Source organism: Pteropus medius, unplaced genomic scaffold (assembly GCF_902729225.1).
Source record: "Pteropus medius unplaced genomic scaffold, Ma_sr-lr_union100, whole genome shotgun sequence".
Classification (NCBI taxonomy): Eukaryota; Metazoa; Chordata; class Mammalia; order Chiroptera; family Pteropodidae; genus Pteropus; species Pteropus medius.
The window spans coordinates 5,306,099-5,327,430 of NW_024343732.1; the positions used below are offsets into that span (position 1 = coordinate 5,306,099).

Consider the following 21,332-nt stretch of genomic DNA (forward strand, 5'->3'; position numbering starts at 1 on the left):
TAAACAAACAAACAAGCAAACAAACAAAAAACACCAAGCTCACAGATATAGAGAACAGAAAGGGGAGCAGGGAATGGGCAAACTGTTTTTTAAAAAAATTTTTTTTAGTTTAAATATATTGAAAGAAAAATAAATTGAGATATGGTCCCCGTTCATGATCAAAAGTCACAGTATTAAAATGTCAATTCTTCCTGAATTGCTTTAAACATTCAGTGCAATTCCAATAAAAATCTCTACAAGCTACTTTGTGGATATCAACAAATAGTTTAAAACAATGAGTAGTCTAGACAATACTGATGAGAAACAAGTTGATGAACTCACACTTCCCAATTTTCCAATTTATTGTAAAGCTACGATCAAGAGATCATGATATTTTAAGATGAATAGACACATAGACAAATGAAACAGAACAGAGTCCCTGAATAGACCCATGCAAATAGATAACTTGAACTTGGTTGGTCAAAGGAATAAAGGTACTTCCATACAGAAAACATAGTCTTTTAGTCTTTAGTTATCGATGAATCAACAAATGATGAGAGAACAAATGGACGACCATAGAAAATAAATTAACAAAGACACAAACTTTACATCTTAGACATACATTCACTCAAAAGCACTCGCTGCCTTAAATATAAAGTGCAAAACTATAAGTTATACTGAGAGTTCTCTTAAGTTCTCCCTTTCTCTCTTCTTCTTGGCCATAGGGAACCTGACCTGTCTAATAGCACCAAGGACTAAATTACAGGTGCTGTGTATTGTATAATGCATGTTGTGTACACCAATAAATGTCTGAAATAAATAAGCAAATGGAAGGGAAAAAAAGGAGGGCCCATCTAGTGCTAAGTTACCAAACATTTAATGCAATCAGTGAGCACCATCTACTCTTCTTCCCTTAGACCGGGGCAGATATGGGAGCAGATCTCTGTCCCCTCTCCTCGAGCCCAGACAGGGCTGAAGGTTCACTAACATGACCTGAAATGGCACATGACATAGAACATATTTGGCATCTCAGACCTAACACATCTCCCGCCCTCCCCACCCACTTCCCTTGAGGAGAAGGAGGCCCACGTGCAACCATCAAGTTCAGGGACACCTAGACACAGGGCTGGGCAATTGTAAACATTCACTTATAATTAAATTAATATAAATATTCATATACTTATAAAATTATCAAGTAGAAAAATGTGGGCCCTATAGAAGTCGCCAGTCATCTAATCCTGGACAAGCTCAAACTGCATATGAGGGAGAACTGGGACCCACCAGTGCCACCCCCGGACGTGGGGATTTTCCTCCTCCCCCTTTGTACATTTACTCATTTTATGGTTATTTCCTCCCATTCAGGTAAAACATATGAGCAGCCTAGTAAATACAGTTCCAAAAGGTTTTTTATGCTCAGATAAACATACAAAAATATAAAAATAGAAACATGCATATCACATAGTTAGACATAAGTAAATCGATACCTACCAACATGGATGGGTCTTACAATATAATATAATAAATACAAGTAAAAAGTATAAGTCTATTAGAATGGAAAAGTGCCACGAACTGAAAAGAATGACAGCTCTCAGGACGCATATGAACGTCTAGCTGTAATCTTCATAGAATGCACATTCCCAGAGCTTGTTTAAAACAACAAACAGCTCATAAAAAGTACTTTAAGTGCATTAAAAAAAAGTTCTAGAACATTCCAAGAGCTCTAGGCTTTTGGATGATAGAGTTTCTTCAAGTAGTGGTCCAGTACCAACTTCTTCCAAGCTAGTGTCCAATCATGCTTCCTTTTCCAGGAGAAAAGAGGAACTAGGAAAGCTCTGGTTTCCTAAAGACATTCTTTTCACTTAGGACACAGCAGAACCTGTCCCATCTTCCTCACAGACAAACATTCCGGATTTCACCAGGTAGTCCTCAATTGTCTCCTTTGCATTTCTTTCCTCAAGAGTTTCCAAGGCAACCAGCAGGGTGTTGACTGAGGCAGCTTTCCCCGTGTTGTTGAGCCACGTCACCAGCATTTCATGAAAGGCTTCCTTTGGGTCCGAGGCCCGAGCTCTGGCTACGTGAATATCATTGTCCTTGAGGCCCATCAGCCTCATGAGCGGGTTCCAGGAATTATAGGGCACGATGTTTGGTAAGTAATCAAATAGCTGCCTCAGGCCTAGGTGGGAGAAAGCCACAGAGACAGTCAGATGAGGTGGGACACCCTTCAGAAACAGCACAGGAGCCTCAATCAGGCCTAGACCCCAGGGCGGGACCTAATAAGAGCCCCCTGCTGGCGACCTGGGGCTCTGCCTCCCTTAGCTGCTTCGCATCAGCAGAGCATCAGGACCCCCTGCCCGGGCCTCGCCTGTGCCTATAGTACTGTGGGGAGTCAAGGTCAACAGAGAATTCCACCTTAATGGAGGGCTGATAGCCCACCTCAGAGAGGAGACGGACGTCATGGAGACAGAGAGCAGTGTGAGGTAGGAGACAGATGGCGGGGCAAACTGCGGTGCAACAGGCCTCCCAGAGGAGGGAACCTGCACTTATCCTGAGAGTAAGGCCCCAAGGCTGTCACATCTGCACCTGTGCACAGAGCAAGGGCCTGGAGGTGGCAAGATCTCTGGCTTCACACCCAGCTTGGCTTCACCCACCAAACACGGCAGAACTAGATGGGGACAGACACTGAGCAAGAATTTAACCTGTAAGGTACGGCAAACCCCACCCATCTCAGGGGACTGTACTGAGGATTAAATGAGGCGTGTGTGGGATGCATATTGCACACCAGTGACCTACAGAAACATAAGGTGAGCCAGGACTATTTCCATTTTTCTAACAGCTGCATTGAAGAAAATAAAACGGAACAGGTGATACTAATTTTAATTATATATGGTCCTAACTCAATACATACAAAATATCATTTTTACGTGCAATCAATAAACAAAAAGTTATCAATGGGATAGTTTATATTCCTTTTTCGTATTAAGATTTGAGATCTGGTTTGTAGTTTAAAGTTACAGCTCTTCGAATTTGGCCTAACCTCAGGTCAGGTGCTCAGTAGCCTCCTGGGGCCAGTGGGTGCCCTGCTGGACAGCACAACCCCTTAGGTGTCCTTCAGTGAGGGTGAACCTGGCCCTGAACAAGGAAGGAGGGAGGCTGGTGGAGGAAGGGACAGGTGTTAGGAGACATTGTTGGAGGAAAGAGGAGCACAGTAGGGGAAGAAGAAGAGGTGGCAGAGGAGGATTCAGAGTTCCAATGGTCCAGTGACAATCAGCACAGGCCCCCTGGTGCCAGCGCCCCTAGCTCTGAACTGTCTTAAGAGCTATGGGGATGGCAGTTAGGACACGTCCACTTCCCTCCACTCTGGCTCCACTACTCCCAACAAAACACTCACTGTCAATAGGGTCTGTGTCGTTTGCCGGAACCAGCTTCTTGCTTCTCTTCTGGGACTCTTCAGCTTCTGCTGGTGCCTGTAAATGCAGTGGAGAACACCCTTGGTCTGAGTCAGGAGACCTGGATTCCAGAAGTGAGACTAACAACCAGGCAGACGTGTGACCCAGGGCAGCTGCCTCGCCTCCTGCATCTCTATGGAGACAGAGAGAACCTCCCACCCCTCGCCCCTGACAGGCTATGTGCTCGTGTGCTCATGGAGGCCCATGTTCCCTGCAGTAAATCTCACTCCTTAAGCGTCTATTCCAGTTCTGACAACTATATATACCTGAGTTACCATCGCCCAATCAAGACGTGGAACATTCCCACCATCCCAAACAGCTCCCTTCTGCCCCTTCTAGTCCATTCCCACCACCCCATCAGGGGATAGTCACTCCCTCCCAGGTGTTCATGTGACTCGAATGAAGAATATATAGACAGGAACTTTGGAAAATCTAAGTAAGGGTTTCTTCCACGAATGCGAAGATGCTTTGATCGGTAATAATGTACCATATCAATAATCTAAATGAAATAAAAGCATCGGATCATCTCTGTGGAGACTGAAAAGGCATTGTGAAATTAAACATGAATTCTGATTTTTAAAAAACACGTCAAGAAATAGGGGGCTGCGTTCATAACATCATTCTTTCGGGTGAGATCGGGTCTTCCCAATAAAATCAAATCAAGACCAAAACATGTACCTTCTCTAAACACGTTTAAACATTGTTCTGTAAATTCTGCTCTACACAGCAAGACATGGAACATAAAGGGAGCGAGACTAGTGGAAGGGTACAGAAACAATAATCATGATTTTAGATATGACTGTCTATTTTAAAAACCCGAAGATTTAAACTACAATACTTAAAAATGAACGTGTCTCGATGAATGTTAATAAACATAGCAGAAACAATAAATTAGAATATGGAATTGTAATCGGAGCCAACCGGTAAGGGTAACAAAACATATAAAATGCAAAGAAACAACTTCGACAAGAAATAGAAATTATTTATCTGAAGAAAAACACAAATCTTAACTGAGTCGTAATAAACCCTTAACCTGAAATGCTATCTTCTTCGATAAGAAAAATACTGAATATTGAAAGATCTCAATTTTTCCAGGACTAATTTAAGATAATATTAAAAAAAAAAAAAATTCCAAAGATCTTTTTTTGTGTGCGGTGAAGGAAATCTTATAAAATAATTCTAAATTTTATCTAGGTAAGAAGATAAATTTGGAAAGAGAAAGTAAGAGGTATGTGCTCTCTCGGATACTAAAACATACGAGAAAGTTTTTGAACACGCTCCATCCCGTCTGATCTCGGAAGCTAAGCTGGGTTGGGCCTGGTTAGTACTTTAATGGGAGACCACCTGCTGTAGGTGTAAAAAAAAAAAAAAGAAAAGAAAAAAAGAAAGAAAGTTTCACCTGCTAGAGTATCGTATATAGATGGCATATGCATAAAGATTTCAACAAAAAATCACGAAAATATTCTCCCTTGTAGTTGCCCGAAACGAAAGAGCGAGGAGGCTTCCACCACTCATGAAGAAACGTGTGCACTATTTACTGCTTTTTCTCACTGTAGATAAATACTAACTGCTCTCAGAAAATGTGAAAAGTGATTAATCGGGATGGAGGGATTACTGGCCCTTTTGGTTTGTTTCCTTTTATCCTTTCTCTTTATTGAAAAAGAACGTAGTATAGATGCAGGAAAGAAACCGAAGACGACCGTAAGTGGAAAAAGATCAGTGTCTAGGTAAACATTTCATACATGATAAAGGAGAGGCCCAGCCTGGAGGGAGACGGGAGAATCAGCTGCTAAATGGGGTTGGAGGAATGAGACAGTGACTCAGAGACCCCTATGTCAGTCATGTCACAAAATCAATTCCCCTTAGATAATATTGCTATATGCTAAAAGTCATCATTAAAATAAAAAAACTCTAAGAAATTAGAGAATCCCGTCTCATCGTAAGTAAAGAAGAATGACTTTCTAAGCTTATGAGGAATAAAAAATTAAATGTTTCTACAGATTTACCACTCGGTGTCATATCAAAACTGATGAATTGATATAAACCCAAACTGTGTGGGCGTGCATGTAGTTAAAAAGCATATCTACGTATTTACTTAGGAATTCTACTTCTAAAAGCCACCATATAAATATGATTAGATATCTAGACTAAGATGTATTTTCATATAGATTCAATGTAATAATAATTTTGAAATAAATTAGAAATTCTTAATGTTATGAAGAATTATTAAATTATATAACAATCACACAATGGAATATTGTGCAGCCCTCATTCACTCACTCGACAACATGGGAGCGCCCACTCTGTGCCGCCTGTTCCAGGCTCTGGGGTATATTCGTAACAGGGCAGACATTCCACAGAGCTGACAGTCCACACACCAGGGTGGTGGGCTCCCTGCGCAGCAGCCCCTTCCCCCCTTCAAGTTCCGATCTCCCTCCATCACCACGTCACCAGGGGACAGGAGACCTGACCAGCATCGGCCTTTCCCTGTTTCTACCACAGTCTGGGCAAGCAGAAGGGCCAGGATGCTGCATAGCCACCATCCACTCACCAGCAGACGCATTGCTTCTCCTGGGGACTGTACGATGACATGTGCCAGCTCCGCGTGCTCCTGCTGTTCCAGCTCCTGCTCAGAGACCAGGGTGGACTGCGAGTTCCTGTTGCTCACGATCTCGTTGTGGGCATTGTCACGAGCCCCGGGCCCTCTCCGAGGACATGAGCACCAGGAAAAGACCTTAGGAAGGCAAAGAGCTGACTCAGGAGTCCACACCCAGGCTCCCTGCAGGGTCTCAGAAGGCACAGTAGGTTCTCCTGCCCCATGTCTCCCCAGGCTGTCCCCTCAGGCCGGCACAGGCTCAGCACATCCAGGACTCTGCTGCTGACACCAGAACCCTGTGCTGTGCTACGGGGGTTCAGCACCCCTGCCTGACACCCTCATACCCCAGGGAGCAGGGTTGTGGGTGAAGGTGTCACAAGCGGCAGGAAGGACAGGGCTTGGCAAAGGGCCAGTTGCCTTCTTACACTCAGCCCAGGTCCCCAGGTCACTTTAGAGAGCCAGGGCCAGCCCCACAGGACAAAAGGGACCGTGCCCTCCCAGGGCCTTGCTGCGGGAAGGAAGCGATTCCTGAGGGCCTGATGCCGCTGGGTCCTGGGGAAACCAACTCACTCTGTCCACACGTTTGGGGTCCACTCCACAAGCTAGAAGAGAAGGGGTGTCTGTCTTAGCAGTGGGGAGGGGCCGCTCACCAGCTCCTCCCCCCACAAGGACAGTGCAAGGGATGGGGTGTGGGCTGAGTATCAGACACTGAACAAGCAGCCCTGGGGACAGGTGACGGGAGAGGGACAGTCCATCTCTGGGACAATGTTCAGAGGGGGAAGAGAAAGGGGAAAGAAGTAAAAATAGACGCGTATCAAATCTCTGTTGGGTTCTGCTCTGACCAAAGCTGTATAAAGCCCCCGACCCTCTCCTCCTGGCTCCTGTCACCAAATACAGGGGCTGACCACCTCTCCGCTCTGACTGGGGATGCCGAAGAACTGTTCCTGTCCTCCCAGACTTGGGCTGGGAGATGAGGTGACTGTCAGCCGTGAGACAAGGACACTGATATGATCCCAACCCCGAAGAGGTGAGGTGGGACATGGAGGGGTGATCACAGGGAAGGGGACCAGAGCCAGGCCAGAACAAAACAGGGGGATTTGCGATGTGGAGAGGAGGGCTTTTCTGTCTGAGAAACAAAGCAGGACGCGAGGGAGATGGCAGAGAGTGCCAGCACCTCCCCATCGCCCCCGCCAGCCTCACCTTGAAGGATGGGCCTCCTGTGACAACATGCACAGAATAACAGCAGGATACACAGAAAGAAGGCTACAACTCCGCCTATAACTCCAGTCACCAGCTGTGAATTGCCTGAGGAGGGAGAGGGAGCGGAGGGCAGCCCAGGTCTGGTGGGCACTGGCTCTCCGGGAACCGGGACCTCCCCACTGTTCTCAGTACCTGATTCTCGTTTGACACATTTGAGGTTGCTCCAGGGGGTGCAGGGCTTGGCCTGGACCATGCCATCAGGACATCTAGGTACAGACATGGGGAGGATATAAAGGGGTTCTGTGAGGTAAGACAGAGAGAAAGAGGGTCCAACCTCCCACCCAGTGTCCCCTGACCAGAGAGTGGAGGAAGAGCAGGCTTCTCCTGTCTGCACAACGGGTCCCCTCACCCCCTTGCTGGGTTGGAGAAGGAGCCGGGCATGGCACTTCAGCCCGTAGGGCTCCCACTGAGTGTTCAGAGCGGCACCCTCAGGAGCTGGGCCTTCTGGTGAGGCTGCACTGAGCTTCTCCGGACTGCAGGGGGAGCCCGCGAGAGGGGCTATCTCAGTCCAGGTCAAAGGTCAGAAACCCTGTGGGCAGGAGCTGAGCCTCATCCTTCAGTCAACCTTTAATACAAGGCACCTCTTTCTTCCCCCTATTGACTGTCCTTACAATCACAGCCAACACTGGAGGTCAGAGTAGAGCCTATTGGCCTCTAAATCCCAATAACAGGGAAAACAGTCTTATTGAGGGAACCGGGGCCTAAGGGAAGGCAGGCTGAGGTGGCTCAGGGCTTTATGGGAACCTTGAAAGAGCTACAGGCTTAGGCTCATTATGGCTTGGCTGTGGGCACTTTTGTGTTCATAGCTCATGACTATACAAAAAAATGTTCAAAAGTACATTTTATGATTAAATCGTTATGAATATAAACATGGCTGTGGTCTACTCAATTCTTTCCTTCTAATATCAAAAGAAACTAAAACTTTTCATGGGCAACTGACAGGATCTTGGGCCCTAATTAACAGCCTACTGTGCCCAATGGAAAGTTCAACCTGGCCATAGGGAAACTGTGCTGAGGTGTGGGAAAGGGATGCCGCAGGGGACAGTGTGAGGACAGGCAGATGGACGAGGAAAGGCCACTGCAGGCTCAGAAGGCCCACAGGCACAGGGAAGCCCTGACAGGATGGCCGTGCTGCATGGGAGCAGGAGACAGGGGTACAAGAAATTGGGGTCTTCTGTGGTTGGGGACCCCCCCATGGCTCTCGTGTCTTACTCAGTGCTGCACTTCTGGCAGAACTCAGGAGACTCTTCTCCCTGGTAAGTGCCAGGTTTGCACTGACACTGTGTGTCCTTCGTCCTGGTGCATGGAGCTATTTCTTCTTTTCCTGAAGACAAAGGATAAGGTTTTAGGGATATGTTTCCCTCGTGTGTCCCTCAACCTTTTTCGACCACCCGAACCCCCTCCCACTCAGCTTCACTCAGTTCACTACAGATCTGAGGGTCAATTTCTGCAACAGCATGTATGGGGCACATAAAGGGCAACCACTGTTCACCTGTCCCCGGTACTCAGAAGTGTATAAAAAAGACTGTGATTCATTGTTTAATACATCAGGATTGGGAGGAAATATCCATTAGCTCACAGGTCACTAAGAAGGGCAGGGTATAATCTGAGAGACCCTGGATGGAGAGGAACCCTTGGGTGACTTCCCAAAACCTAGCTCTGCTGGAGAGGCAGAGGGGCCTTACGCCGTGAAGGCTGAGGGAGGCTGAGCACCCACCAGGAGCACAGAGCACAGGTCTAAGAGGGACCTGGCCCAGGTGCAGGCCCTCGTCCCAGCTCCAGGAAGCACTTTTCCACTTGGCCACATCTTCTTTGCTGTAACTATAGAGTCTCCGCATCGAGGGACAGACTGTTAATACCGTCATCCGATGGTTTAAAAGATGTCCCTACTGTGTGGTATGCATTGTAAAAATAATTTTTATTTTTATTTTATTGATCTAAGACATAATCATGAAACAGGTATGACGGAGACCATGAAGAACTGGAATCCAGGTGCCCTGATTCCATGCTGAATACAATTCCTACCTTATCACTCCAGCACTTGGCATGGGGTCCCCGTATTAGTACCTGACTTACAGGTTGTACACGGTAAGCAGGAAGAGAGTTGATTCCAATGAATGGTATAATCCACTTCGTCTGTACAGTTTATACATTCTTTATCATCTTCGCTGACGTGCGATCCTGACAAAGAGAGAGAAAATCTGGTGCGGGAATCCCCACAGGATTGCTGGAAGCTGGCAGTGGTGGCTGGGGGACGCCTCTTTTTGGTCATCAGAGGACACCATTCTACCTGATGTTGGCCAGTATATTAATTCTGCAAGTACTGTACACTCTTGACCAGCATTGCAAAAGAAATACGTTATAAACCAACATAAAATTGAAATATTGTAGGAGCCACATTAAAAGAATAGAGGGAAAAAGGTCAAATTACTTTTAATCAATATATTCAAAATAACATCACTTAAAGATGCAATAAATATATAACATTCAGATATTTGATATTATTTTTTCAAAATATGACTTAGAATCCAGGGAATATTTCTCCCTTACATCAGTCGCCATTTCAAGCAGGCCTATTTCAAGTGCTCAGAAGTCACCAGGGCCTAGTGACTACTGCATTGGACAGCACTACCCAGGTCCCTGGAAAGTCACAGAAGAAAGTCTTAATCTCTGTCCTCAATGAGCTCCAGGTCAGTAGAAGACACAAACAAGATGAGAAGTAATACGACAATCAGGGACAAGCCTTCGGATAAAGTTCGTGCCATTTGCCATGGCAGGAAGATGATAGGAAAAATGAGTCCTGTGTGTAGAGTCGAAGAATGACCCAAAGAAAGGGGGCTCTGCGCCCTGGAACCCACAGGTGCTCTCCAGGCACTGAGCTGAGACCGTGCAGAAGCTCTCGCTAACCAGGAGCCCATCCATGTCTGAGGCTAGACGGTCCCCTCTAGGACTGCTTTCCCAGGTGACCTCACTCTCCCCTGCAGGATCAACCTCTCCCACTCTATTCATTTCTTTTATTGCGGTAAAATATATACAACATAAAAGTTGCCATTTTGCCACTTTTAAGTGTTTAATTCAGTGGCATTAATTATATTCACACTGTCGTGCAACCATCACTACCATCTATTTGCAAAAATACTTTTCGCCCCAAACAGAAACTCTGTGCTTATTAAGCAATGACTAACTCTGCATTTCCTCTTCCCCCTTGGCCCCTGGTAACCACTTATCCATTATCTGTATCTGTGAATTAGCCGATTTTAGATATTCTCTATAAGAAATCAGAAAATAATTGTGTTTGGCTTACTTCACTTTCCATATGTTTTGTGTGTGTGTGTGTGTGTGTGTGTGTGTGCGCGCGCGCGTGCGCCCACCCCTCACCCCTACTCTTTATGTTGAAGTCCCATTCCCCAGTACCTCATAATGTAATCTATTAGATGGCAAGTTCTTTAAAGAGGTGATAAAAGTTAAAATGGGGCTCTTAGGGTAGGGCCCTAATCCAATATGACTAGAGTTCTTATGAAAGAAAGACACACCAGAGAGGCCAGAACACAGGGCAAAGAGGCAATAAGAGGGTGACAATCTTCAGGCTGAGGAGAGAGGCCTCAGAAGAACCCAGTTCTGTTGGCACCTTAATCTTGGACTGCTGGTGTCCAAAATTGTGAGAGAATTAATTTCTGTCGTTCAGCCGCCTTAGTCTGTGGTATTTTGTTATGGCAGTACCAGCAAACTAATATAGGATCTACCACTTTCCATGTTTTTGAAGTTCACTCATGTCGTAGCATTTATCAGACCTTCATTTGTTTTTAAGGCTGAATAATATCCCATTGCATGTCTATGACACATTTTGTTCATCTATTTTGTTCATCCACCAACAGACATTTGGGTTGCTTCCGCCTCTTGGCTATTGTGACTGATGCTATGAACTTGGGCATGCAAATATCCCTTTGAGATCTTACTCACAATTCTCTCGGATATATACCCAAAAGTGAAATTGCTGGATCACATAGCATTTTAATTTTTTGAGGAGCCGCCATACTTTTTTTCATGGTGGTTGCACCATTTTATATAAAGCAAGTTCATTTTACAATCTCACCAACAGTGCACAAGTGTTCCAATTACTTTACAGTCTCACCAACACTTATTTTCTGTAACGTCGATTGTAGTCATAATGGGTATGAAATGTTATCTCATTGCGATTTTGATTTGCATTTCTCTTTGATTAGTGATGTTGAGCATCTTTTCATACGCTCGTTGGCCATTTGTACATCATCTGTGGAGAAATGACTATAGTCCTTTGCCCATTTTCTAATTGGGTTGTTTGTCTTTTTGTTGCTGAGTTGTAGGATTGATTGATATATTCTTGTCCATTATTTGATTCACAAATATTTTCTCATATTCTGTGGGTTGCCTGTTCATTCTGTTGATTGTGTCCTTTGATATAATTTTTAATTTTGATGTAGTTCAGTTTATCAATATTTTTCTTTTGTTGCCTATGCTTTTAGTGTCATATTAAAAAAAAAAAAACCAAATCCAAAGTCATCAAGAATTGCCCCTATGTTTTTCCATAAGATTTTTTAGTTATAACTCCTTTGATTCATTTTGAGTTAATTTTTGTATATGGTGTAAAAGGGCCCAGCTTCATTTTTTTCATGTTGGATATCCAATTTTTCCACCACTAGTTGTTGAAGAGACTCTTCTTTTCCCATTGAATGGTCTTTGCATCGATGTCAAAAATCAATTGACCATAGATATGAGGATTTATTTCTAGACTCTCAATTCTATTCCGCTGGTCTATATTCTTATCCTTAAGCCGGTACCACACTGTTTTGATTACTGTACCTTTGTTGTGGCTTTGAAATCAGGAAGCGTGAGTCCTTCAACTTGGTTCTTATTTTTCAACATTGTTTTGGTTATTTTAGGTCCCTTTTAATTCCATATGAATTTAAAGATGAATTCTTCCATTTCTGAAATTACACCATTGGGGTTTTGATAGCGATTGCATTGAATCTGTGTATCATTTCTTGTAATATTGTCACCTTAACAATATTGTCTTCCAACCCATGAACGTGGAAACTCTTCCTGTTTATTTGGGTCTTTTAAAATTTCTTTCAGCAATATTTTGTAATTTTCAGTGTAAAAGTCTTATACCTCCTTACTACATTTATTCTTAAGTATTTTATTCTTTTTGATGCCTTTGCAAATGGAATTGTTTTCTTAATTTCATTTTGAGATTATTCATTGCTAGTGTATAGAAATAGAACTGATTTTTATGTGTTGATCTTATTAGTTCTAGCAGGTTAGAATTCATTTGTTCATTCTAACAGGGTGTTTTTTTTGTTTTTGTTTTTGTTTTTGGTGGGAAGGAGATGTGGATTCTTTAGCTTTTTACTTACAAGATCATGTCATTTGCAAATAGAGATGTTTCTACTTCTTCTTTTCCCATATTGATGCCTTTACTTCTTTTTCAATTGAGATGATCATATGTTTCCCCCCTCTATTTAATTAATGTGACATATTACATTGATTGAGCAATTAGCTCTGGGTAAAACTTCCAACACTAAAATGAATATAAGTGGTGAAATTGGGTATTCCTGATCTTATAGGAAAAGTTTTCAGTATTTACTATTGAAATACTAATTTACTATTGAGTTATCATTTGAGAATGTTATCATTTGAGAAAGTTCCCTCCATTTTTAGTTTATTGGGCATTTTTGTCATGAAAGTGTATTGGATTTTTTCAAATGCTTTTCAGCATCAACTGAGATGATCGTGTGTTTTCCCCCTTTATTGGATCAATGTGATATACTACATTGATTGAGTTTCATATATTGAAATATTGTTGTATTTCTGGGATAAATCCCAGTAGGCTATGCTGTATAATTCTTTTAATATGCTGCTCAGGTTGCTACTATTTTCTTGGTGATATTTTACATTTATAGTCATAAAAGATACTGATCTATAGTTTTCTTCCAACATCATTGTTTGGCTTTGGTGTCAAGGTAATACCGATTTGTAGAATGAGTTAGGTAGTGTTCCCTCTTCTATGGTATTTTTAAAAGAGTTTAAGAAGGATTGGTGTTAATTCATTTTTAAATATTTGGTAGAATTCCATAGTGAAGCCCTATGATCCTGGGTTTTTCTTTACTGGGAAATTTTCAATTGTTGATTAAATCTCCTTACTTGTTATAGGTCTATTTAGACTTTATATTTCTTCTTGAGACAGTTTTGGTAGCTTATGTTTTATATCCATATCACCTAGGTTGTCCAATTTTTGGTACACAGTTGTTCACATTATTTTCTTACAAACCTTTTTATTTCTGTACAGTCAGTAGAATGTCCCTTCTTTCTTTTGTAATTTGAATATCCTTAGCCAATATAAAGTTTGTCAATTTTGTTGGTCTTTTCAAAGATTCACATTTTAGTTTCGTTGATTTTCTTTGTTTTTCTATTCTCTATTTCATTTATTGCTGCCTTAATCTTTAATCCTTTCATGCTTTTGCTAGCTTTTTTCTTAGTTTGATCTACTTTTTCTATTTCCTTAAAGTGTACTATTATTTACTTGAGATTTTTCTTTTTTTAAAATTTTGGCCTTTACAGTTATAAATTTCTCTGAGTACTGCTTTCACTGAATTCCAACTGTATGTTATGTTCTTGTTTTCCAAGGTATTTTCTAATTTCCTCTGTGATTTCCTTTTTGGCATAGTGGTTGTTTGATATTAGTTGTTTCATCACTGTGAGTTTTCCAGTGTTCTTTCTGTTATTGATTTCCAACGTCATTCCCATTTTGGTCAATGAAAAAACATTGTATGATTTTAATTTTTTTAAATGTATTGAGAGTCGTTTTGAGGCCTAATATATAGTCTACCTTGGAGAATATTCCACGGCCACCTAAGAATGTGTACTCTGATGTTGTTAGGGAGAATTTTCTGTATATGTCTTTTAAGTCTAATGGATTTATACTTTTGTTCAAATCTTTTGTTTCCTTTTGATCTTCTATCTGGACATTCTAGGCATTTCCGAAAAGGGATATTGTAGTACCCAACTAGTATTATTAAACTGTCTATTTCTCTCTTCAAGTCTTTCCATTTTGCTTCGTATTTTGGGGGCTCTGTGTTAGGTATATATATTTATAATTTTGACATCATCACGACGGTTCAAAACTTTTATCAAAATATAATGTTCTTATGTCTCCTTTAAAACTGTTATGACTTCAAATCTATTTTGTTTGTTAATAATATAGCCACTTCAGCTCTCTCTTGGTTACTACTTGCATACAATATCTTTCTCCATCTTTTTGCTTTCAACCTCTTTGTGTTTTTGTATCTTTAGAGGGGTTAATGGAAAATTTGAGCAGGTGGAATTTTAAAAATCAGTGAACGTGAAGATAAAGCTATTGAAATTATTCAGTCTGAGGAGGAGAAACAAAAAAATAGTAATTAAAAAAAATGAGCAGAACCATCAAATGCACCAACATCATGGGAGTCCCAGGAGAAAAGAAGGAGAGCAAGGGGCAAGAAAATATTTGAAGAAATTATGGGCAAAAGTTTCCCAAATTTAATAAAAGATTTTTTTGTGTTTCTAAGAAACTCAGGATAAATTTAAAGAGATCCACACAGAGACACATAATCAAAAAAGCCATATACAAATAGATAATGTTGAAAACAGCAAGTGAGATATGACATCACATACAAGGGAACTTTAATAAAATTATTAGCTGATTTCTCTTTAGGAACCATGGAGGCCAGATGGCAATGGATTACATATTTAAAGTGCTAAAGGAGAAACCTGTCAATCAAGAAGTTCTATATCCAGCAAAACTATCTTCGAGGATAAAGAAAAAATTAAGACATTCCCAGATAAACAAAAGCTAATTGAGTACATTACTAGATGTGCTTTGTAAGAAATAGTAAAGGGAGTCCTTCAGGTTGAAATAAAATGACATTAGACAGTAGTACAAAGCCATATGAAGAAATAAATATACTGGAAAACAGAAATAAAGATATTGGATACAGAAATAAAATATTGGAAAAGGTAACTACATAGATAAATATAAATGCCAGAATGTCTTAGTTTATTTGGGCTGCTATAACAAAATACCATAGACTGGGTGGTTAAAACAATAGACATTTATTTTTCACAGTTCTGGAGTCTTGGAAGTCCAAGATAAAGGTGTCAGCAAGATAGGTTTTATTCTGAGACTCCTTCTCTTAGTTTGTAGGCTGCCAGCATCTTGCTGCGTGTTGAGAGAAAGAGAGAGAGAGAGAGAGAGGAGAGAGAAACAAGCAAGTTCTCTGGCCTCTTATTTATATAAGGATATTATTCCCATCATGAGCACCCTACCTTCATGACCTCACCTAAATCTATCTCCTAAATACCCCATCTCCAAATACTATCACATTGGGAGTTAGGGCTTCAATATATGAATTTGCAGGGAACATAATTCAGTCCATAGCACAATTTTATAGTACTTTTGCTTTACCACTCCTCTTTTTCATATATTATTTAGTAGGGAACGGTATAAAACAATAATAATAGATCTATTTTAATGAGCACACGATGTACAAAGATGTGATCTATGACAACAATTAAAGGAAGAGAGATGGAGACATATAGAAGCATATTATTTGGCTAGTATTAAAATTATGTTGATATTATTCAAACTAGGTTGTTTAAATTTAAGATGGTAACTGTAATCTCCAAAGTAGCTGTGATGTTTAATTTTATGTGTCAACTTGGCTGGGCCATGGTACCCAGACATTTGGCCAAACATGTCTCGATGTTGCTGTGAAGATGTTTTTTTAGATGAGAGTAACATCTTTGAGCAGATCATACCAAACAATGTGGTGGGCCTTATCTAACCAGTTGAGGGCCTTAACAAAAAAGACTGACCTCCTTGGAAGAGGAAATTCTACTAGCAGACTTCTTTGGACTCAAACTGCACACACAAAGAAAAAGTTATGTGAGTACACAGCAAGATGGTGACAGCCTATAAAGCTAAGAGATTAGGTCTCAAAATAAGACCTCCTTGCTGACACCTCAAAAAATCATGGACTTCTCAGCATCCAGAATTGTGAAAAATAAATGTCTATTGTTTAAGTCACCCAGTCTCTGGTATTGCTATAGTAGCCCAAATAGAGTAAGACATCAATTATTCCCTTAGTCTCCAGCCTACTTCTGGATTTGGGATTTACCAGCTTCTACAATAGCATAAACAATTCTTGAAAATAAGTCTCTGCCTTCTTATATATATATACAATTTCTATTGGTTCTATTTCTCTGAAAAATGCTGACTAAAACAGATTTTGGTACTGACAGTGGTTCTAGAGGAAAAGAATCTGAAGGATAAATTTTCTGGGGTTTCTGGAATTGGTTCTTCAATCTGATTAGACTTAAAGGCACTAATGACTCTACTTCCTGCAAGAAACAGTGCACAGATAGTCCTGAGTTCATGTGGCAATAAAAATATGCAAATAATCACCACGAGTTAAACCTAATCAAATACTTATTTAAAAAAACAAAACAAAACAAGGTTCTGGTCAACCATTTACACATCTTTGAACTTTTAAAAAATTTGTGATAAAAAATATATAACTTTCTTTTTGCCATCTTTACCATTTTAAAGTGTGTTAAGTATATTCAGTAGTGTTAAGTATATTCACATTGTATAACAGATCTCTAGAACTTTTCGTCTTACAAAACTGAAACTCTTTATCCATTACAACTAATCCCTTCTTCTATTAGCCTCAGCCTTTGGCAATTATCTTTCTACTTTTTGTTTCTATGATTTTTTGAGTACCTTAAATATTTTATATGCATGGAGTCATACAGTATTTGTCCCTTTTTGACTGGCCTATTTCACTTAGCATAATGTTTTTGAGATTCTACTATGTTGTATTATGTGACAGGCCTTTCTTCTTTTTAAAAACTGCATAATATTCCATTGTATGTATATAACACATTTTCTTTACCCATTCACATGTCAATGAACATTTGGGTTGTTCCCACCTCTTGGCTACTGTGAATAATGCTGCTATGAACATGAGTGTGCAATTATCTCTTTGAGATCCTGCTGGATCATATGGAAATCCTATTTTAAATTTTTTTGAGAAACATCAATACTATTTTTCATAATGGCTGCATCATTTTACGTTCCTACCAACTGTGCACAAGGGTTCTAATCCTTTCACATCCTTGTCAATATCTGTTATTTTTTATTCTTTTGGTAGTGGCTATCCTAATCAGTGTGAGGTGATAACACATTGTGATTTTGACTCACATTTCTGTTATAATTAGTGATGTTGAGTAACTTTTTATATGTTTGTTGGCCATTTGTATATCTCCTTTGGAGAGTTATCTATTCAAGTCCTTTAGCTATTTTTAAATTGGATTATTTTTGTTGTTGAGTTGTCGAAGTTTCTCATATGCTCTGGATAGTAACCCTTTATCAGATATACAACTTGCAAATATTTTTTTCTCATTTTGGTCAACTGCCTTTTCACTTTGATGCACAATTTTAGAGTTTGATACAGTCCCATTGTCTGTTTTTGCTTTTGTTGCCTGATGCCTTTGAATACTTTTGTAAAACTAATGGACAAAATGAAATTGGCTTCCTGCTCCTAATTTTGCTAAACAAAATGGGGATAGAAAATGAGCTCAGGAATTTGAATCCCCAGCTCAAGCAGTGCATAAATGAAAACTTTTATGTCTGTCCTGGAAAAGACCCTTATATCCTGTAGCCATAGAGCTGAGATTGCTGAAAAACAAACCTAATATCTAGCAGCTGAATTATAATACACATTGTGTTCCAAGATCCAAAAGAACTATTTGATTTTTCCAATTTAAATAGAATCTAGGGAATATGTGTGGAAATAGCCATTAAGGCTGTGGAATAATGGTAAAAGGAACATAAAGTTGAATCGGGACATATTTATTGGCATGGGTCTACTAAGCAGAGATTCTGGATTTAATGTTGCAACTTGGGGAGTTATAAAGGGTTCTAACTGGTTAATTGGTTGGCTAAAAGGTGACTCACGGTAAATGAACTTGAAATGCCAGGCCTGTCTTGGTATACCATAGAGGAAAGGATTCAAAGACTTAGAGAAATTGGAATGTTAGAGTGGTTTGACATTTAAGACCTACTCACCCACTCTGGGATAGTCCAGAGAATATCTCTTTTACTATGACTCTGGGAAATAAATTTGTGAAGGATGCCCAGCATCCTTGGAGATCTGTGTGATCATTCTTCTCTGTAGGCCAGAAAGTACCATGGGAACTGCTGCCACTAAAATGGGAAACCTAAATGTAATGGGATCCCAAAGTGGCAAGGGCCAAGTGGTGGCACTCATTCAGCAAAGGCAAGGTGGTTATCAAATGGACAGTGGAGTCAGCAGCAATCAGAATAGTCTGACTCACAGAGAACTATGAGTTGACCACGGTGCTCGTAGAACTGAAATAGACGAAAAGCCTACTAAATTTGTACTTGATATATATAAGCAGAAAAGTTCTAGGTCAAGTGAACAAAAGTCTAACTTAAATCATAAAGAGAGTCACAGCCCCTCAATCAATTCCCAAACTTGAGCCAGTTTACAGATCCAAAACCAACTGAATGAAGGGAAACCTGAATACAACTTGGGGTATAACCTTGGTACACTGCCAAAACAGTATTCAGTTAATCACTCTCTCAGCCTTCCCCAAAGGGATGTGTAGCCTTTTACCAGAATGACTATGCATTGGGGAAAAGGAAGTAATCAGACCTTTTAGAGATTACTGGACACTGGCTCTGAACTGACTCTAATTCCAAGAGATCCACAACATCACTATGGTCCATGAGTCAGAACAGGGGCTTATAAAGGTCATGTGAACAGTGGAATTTAACTCAGGTCCATTCATAGTGCGTTCAATGAGTTCTCAAACACATCATGTCAGTTCTGGAATGCATAAACGGCATAGATATACTCGGCAATTGGTAGAATCCCTACATTAGCTCCCTGAGCTATAAAATGAAGGCTGTAAGCTGGGAAAAAACAAATGAAAACCACTAGAACTGTCTCTCTCTAGAGAAATAGTGAACCAAAAGCAATATCACGTTTCCGGAGGTAATGTAGAAATGGTGCCACCATCAAAGACTTGAAAGATAAAGGGATGGAGCTTCTCACCACATCCCCATTCAGTTCACCTGTCTGGCTTGTGCAGAAGACAGATGGATCTTGGAGAATGACAGTGGGTGATCGTAAGCTTAACTATTACAGCTGCAGTACCAGATGTGGTTGCATTGCATGAGCAAATTAACATCCTCTGGTACCTGGTATGCAGCTATTGATCTGGCAATGCTTTTTTCTCCATATCTGTTAGTAAAGTCCACCAGTCAGTATGGCCAGCAATACAACTTTACTGTCCTACTTCGGGAATACGCCAACTCTCCAGCCTTATGTCATAATTTAGTTTGTAGGGATCTTGACTGCCTTTCCCTTGGACAAGACATCACACTGGTCCATTGTATTAATGATATTATGCTGAGTGGACCTACTGAGCATTGAATAGTAAGTACTCTAGACTTATTGGTAAACCATTTGTATGTCAGAGGGTAAGGAAATAATTTTACAAAAGTTCAGAGGCCTTCTACCTCACTGAAATGCTTAGAGGACCAGTGGTGTGGGCGTACCAAGATATCCTTTCTAAGTAAGGTAAAGGATAAGTTGTTGGATCTCCACCTACAACCTAGAAAGAAGGCATAACACCCAGTGGGCATCTTTGGGTTTTAGAGGCAACCTATTGATTTTAATGTGTTATTCTAGTCAATTTACTGAGTGACCCAAAAAGCTATTAAATTTGAGTGGTACCCAGAACAAGAGAAGGCTGCACAACAGGTCCAGGCTGCTGTATAAGCTTCTCTACCACTTGGGTCATGTGATCCAGCAGATCCAATGGTGGTTGTCAGTGACAGATAGGAATACTGTTTGGTGCCCTTGACAGGCCACTATAGGTGAATCTCAGTGCAGGTTCTTAGGATTTTCCAACAAAACCCTGCCATCTTCTGTGGATAACTATTCTCCTTTACAGAAAGAGCTATTGGCCTACATTAGACCTGAGTAGATACTGAATGGTTACTCACAAGCCACCAAGTTACCATGTGACCTGAGATGACCATCATGTACTGAGTGTTATCTGACCCATCAAGCCATAAAATTGGGTGTGCACTCTACTGTTAAATGGAGGTGGTCATACAAGATTGGGCCCTGAAGGCACAAGTAAGTTACATGAATAAGTGGCCCAAATGCCCACACCTGCTATACTACCGTCTCTCTCCCAGACTGTACCCATGGCTTCAGGGGAGTTCCCATGATTAGTTGCCAGAAGATAAGAAAACTAGAGCCTGGATTACAGATAGTACTGCATGATATGCAGGTACCACCTGGAAATGGCCAGATTTAGCACTGCAGTCTCTATCTGGGACATCCTTGAAGGATGGTGGTGAAGGGAAATCCTCCCAGTGAGCAAAACTTTGAGCAGTGTACCTGGTCGTTCATTTTGCTTGGAAGAAGAAATGGCCAGACATGCAATTATATACTAATTCATGGGTTGTGACTAATGGTTTGGCTGGATGGTCAGGGACTTAGGAGGAACATGATTGAAAAACTGGTGACGAGGAAGTCTGGGGAAGAGATACGTGGATAGACCTCTCTGAACTGGTGAAAAATGTGAAGGCATCTGTGTTCCATGCAAATATTCACCAAAGGGTGACCTCAGCAGAGGAGGATTTTAACAATCGAGAGGTTAGAATGACTTGTTCTGTAGATACCAGTCAGCCCCTTTCCCCAGCCACCCCTGTCATCACCCAATGGGCTCATGAGTAAAGTGGCCATGGTGGCAGGGATGGAGATTATGCATGGGCCCAACAACATAGACATCCACACAAGGCTGATATGTCTATGACCAATGATGAGTGCCCAATCAGCCAGCAGCAGAAACAAACACTTAGCCCTTGAAATGGCATCATTCCCCACAGTGATCAGCCAGCCACCTGGTAGCAAGTTGACTACACCGAACCATGT

General features: G+C 41.1%; 1 protein-coding gene across 3 annotated transcripts in view; it reads right to left on the minus strand.

Annotated features, from left to right (window-relative positions):
• Positions 1-323: 323 nt before the first annotated feature.
• The window catches only part of LOC120606644 (tumor necrosis factor receptor superfamily member 10B-like), a 36,580-nt gene continuing 15,571 nt past the window's right edge, over positions 324-21,332 (minus strand). Inside the window, exons 3-10 of one of the 3 annotated variants that reach the window (XM_039868118.1) lie at positions 9,349-9,462; positions 8,494-8,605; positions 7,414-7,487; positions 7,222-7,326; positions 6,592-6,623; positions 5,977-6,159; positions 3,368-3,443; positions 324-2,152 (exon numbers count right to left, since the gene is read on the minus strand). In XM_039868118.1, coding sequence (XP_039724052.1) covers positions 1,839-2,152; positions 3,368-3,443; positions 5,977-6,159; positions 6,592-6,623; positions 7,222-7,326; positions 7,414-7,487; positions 8,494-8,605; positions 9,349-9,462 — 1,010 coding nt within the window. In that variant the 3' untranslated portion in view covers positions 324-1,838. Of the gene's footprint in view, positions 2,153-3,367; positions 3,444-5,976; positions 6,160-6,591; positions 6,624-7,221; positions 7,488-8,493; positions 8,606-9,348; positions 9,463-21,332 lie in introns of all 3 variants that reach the window. The other 2 variants (XM_039868117.1, XM_039868119.1) reach the window with 2 other exon arrangements.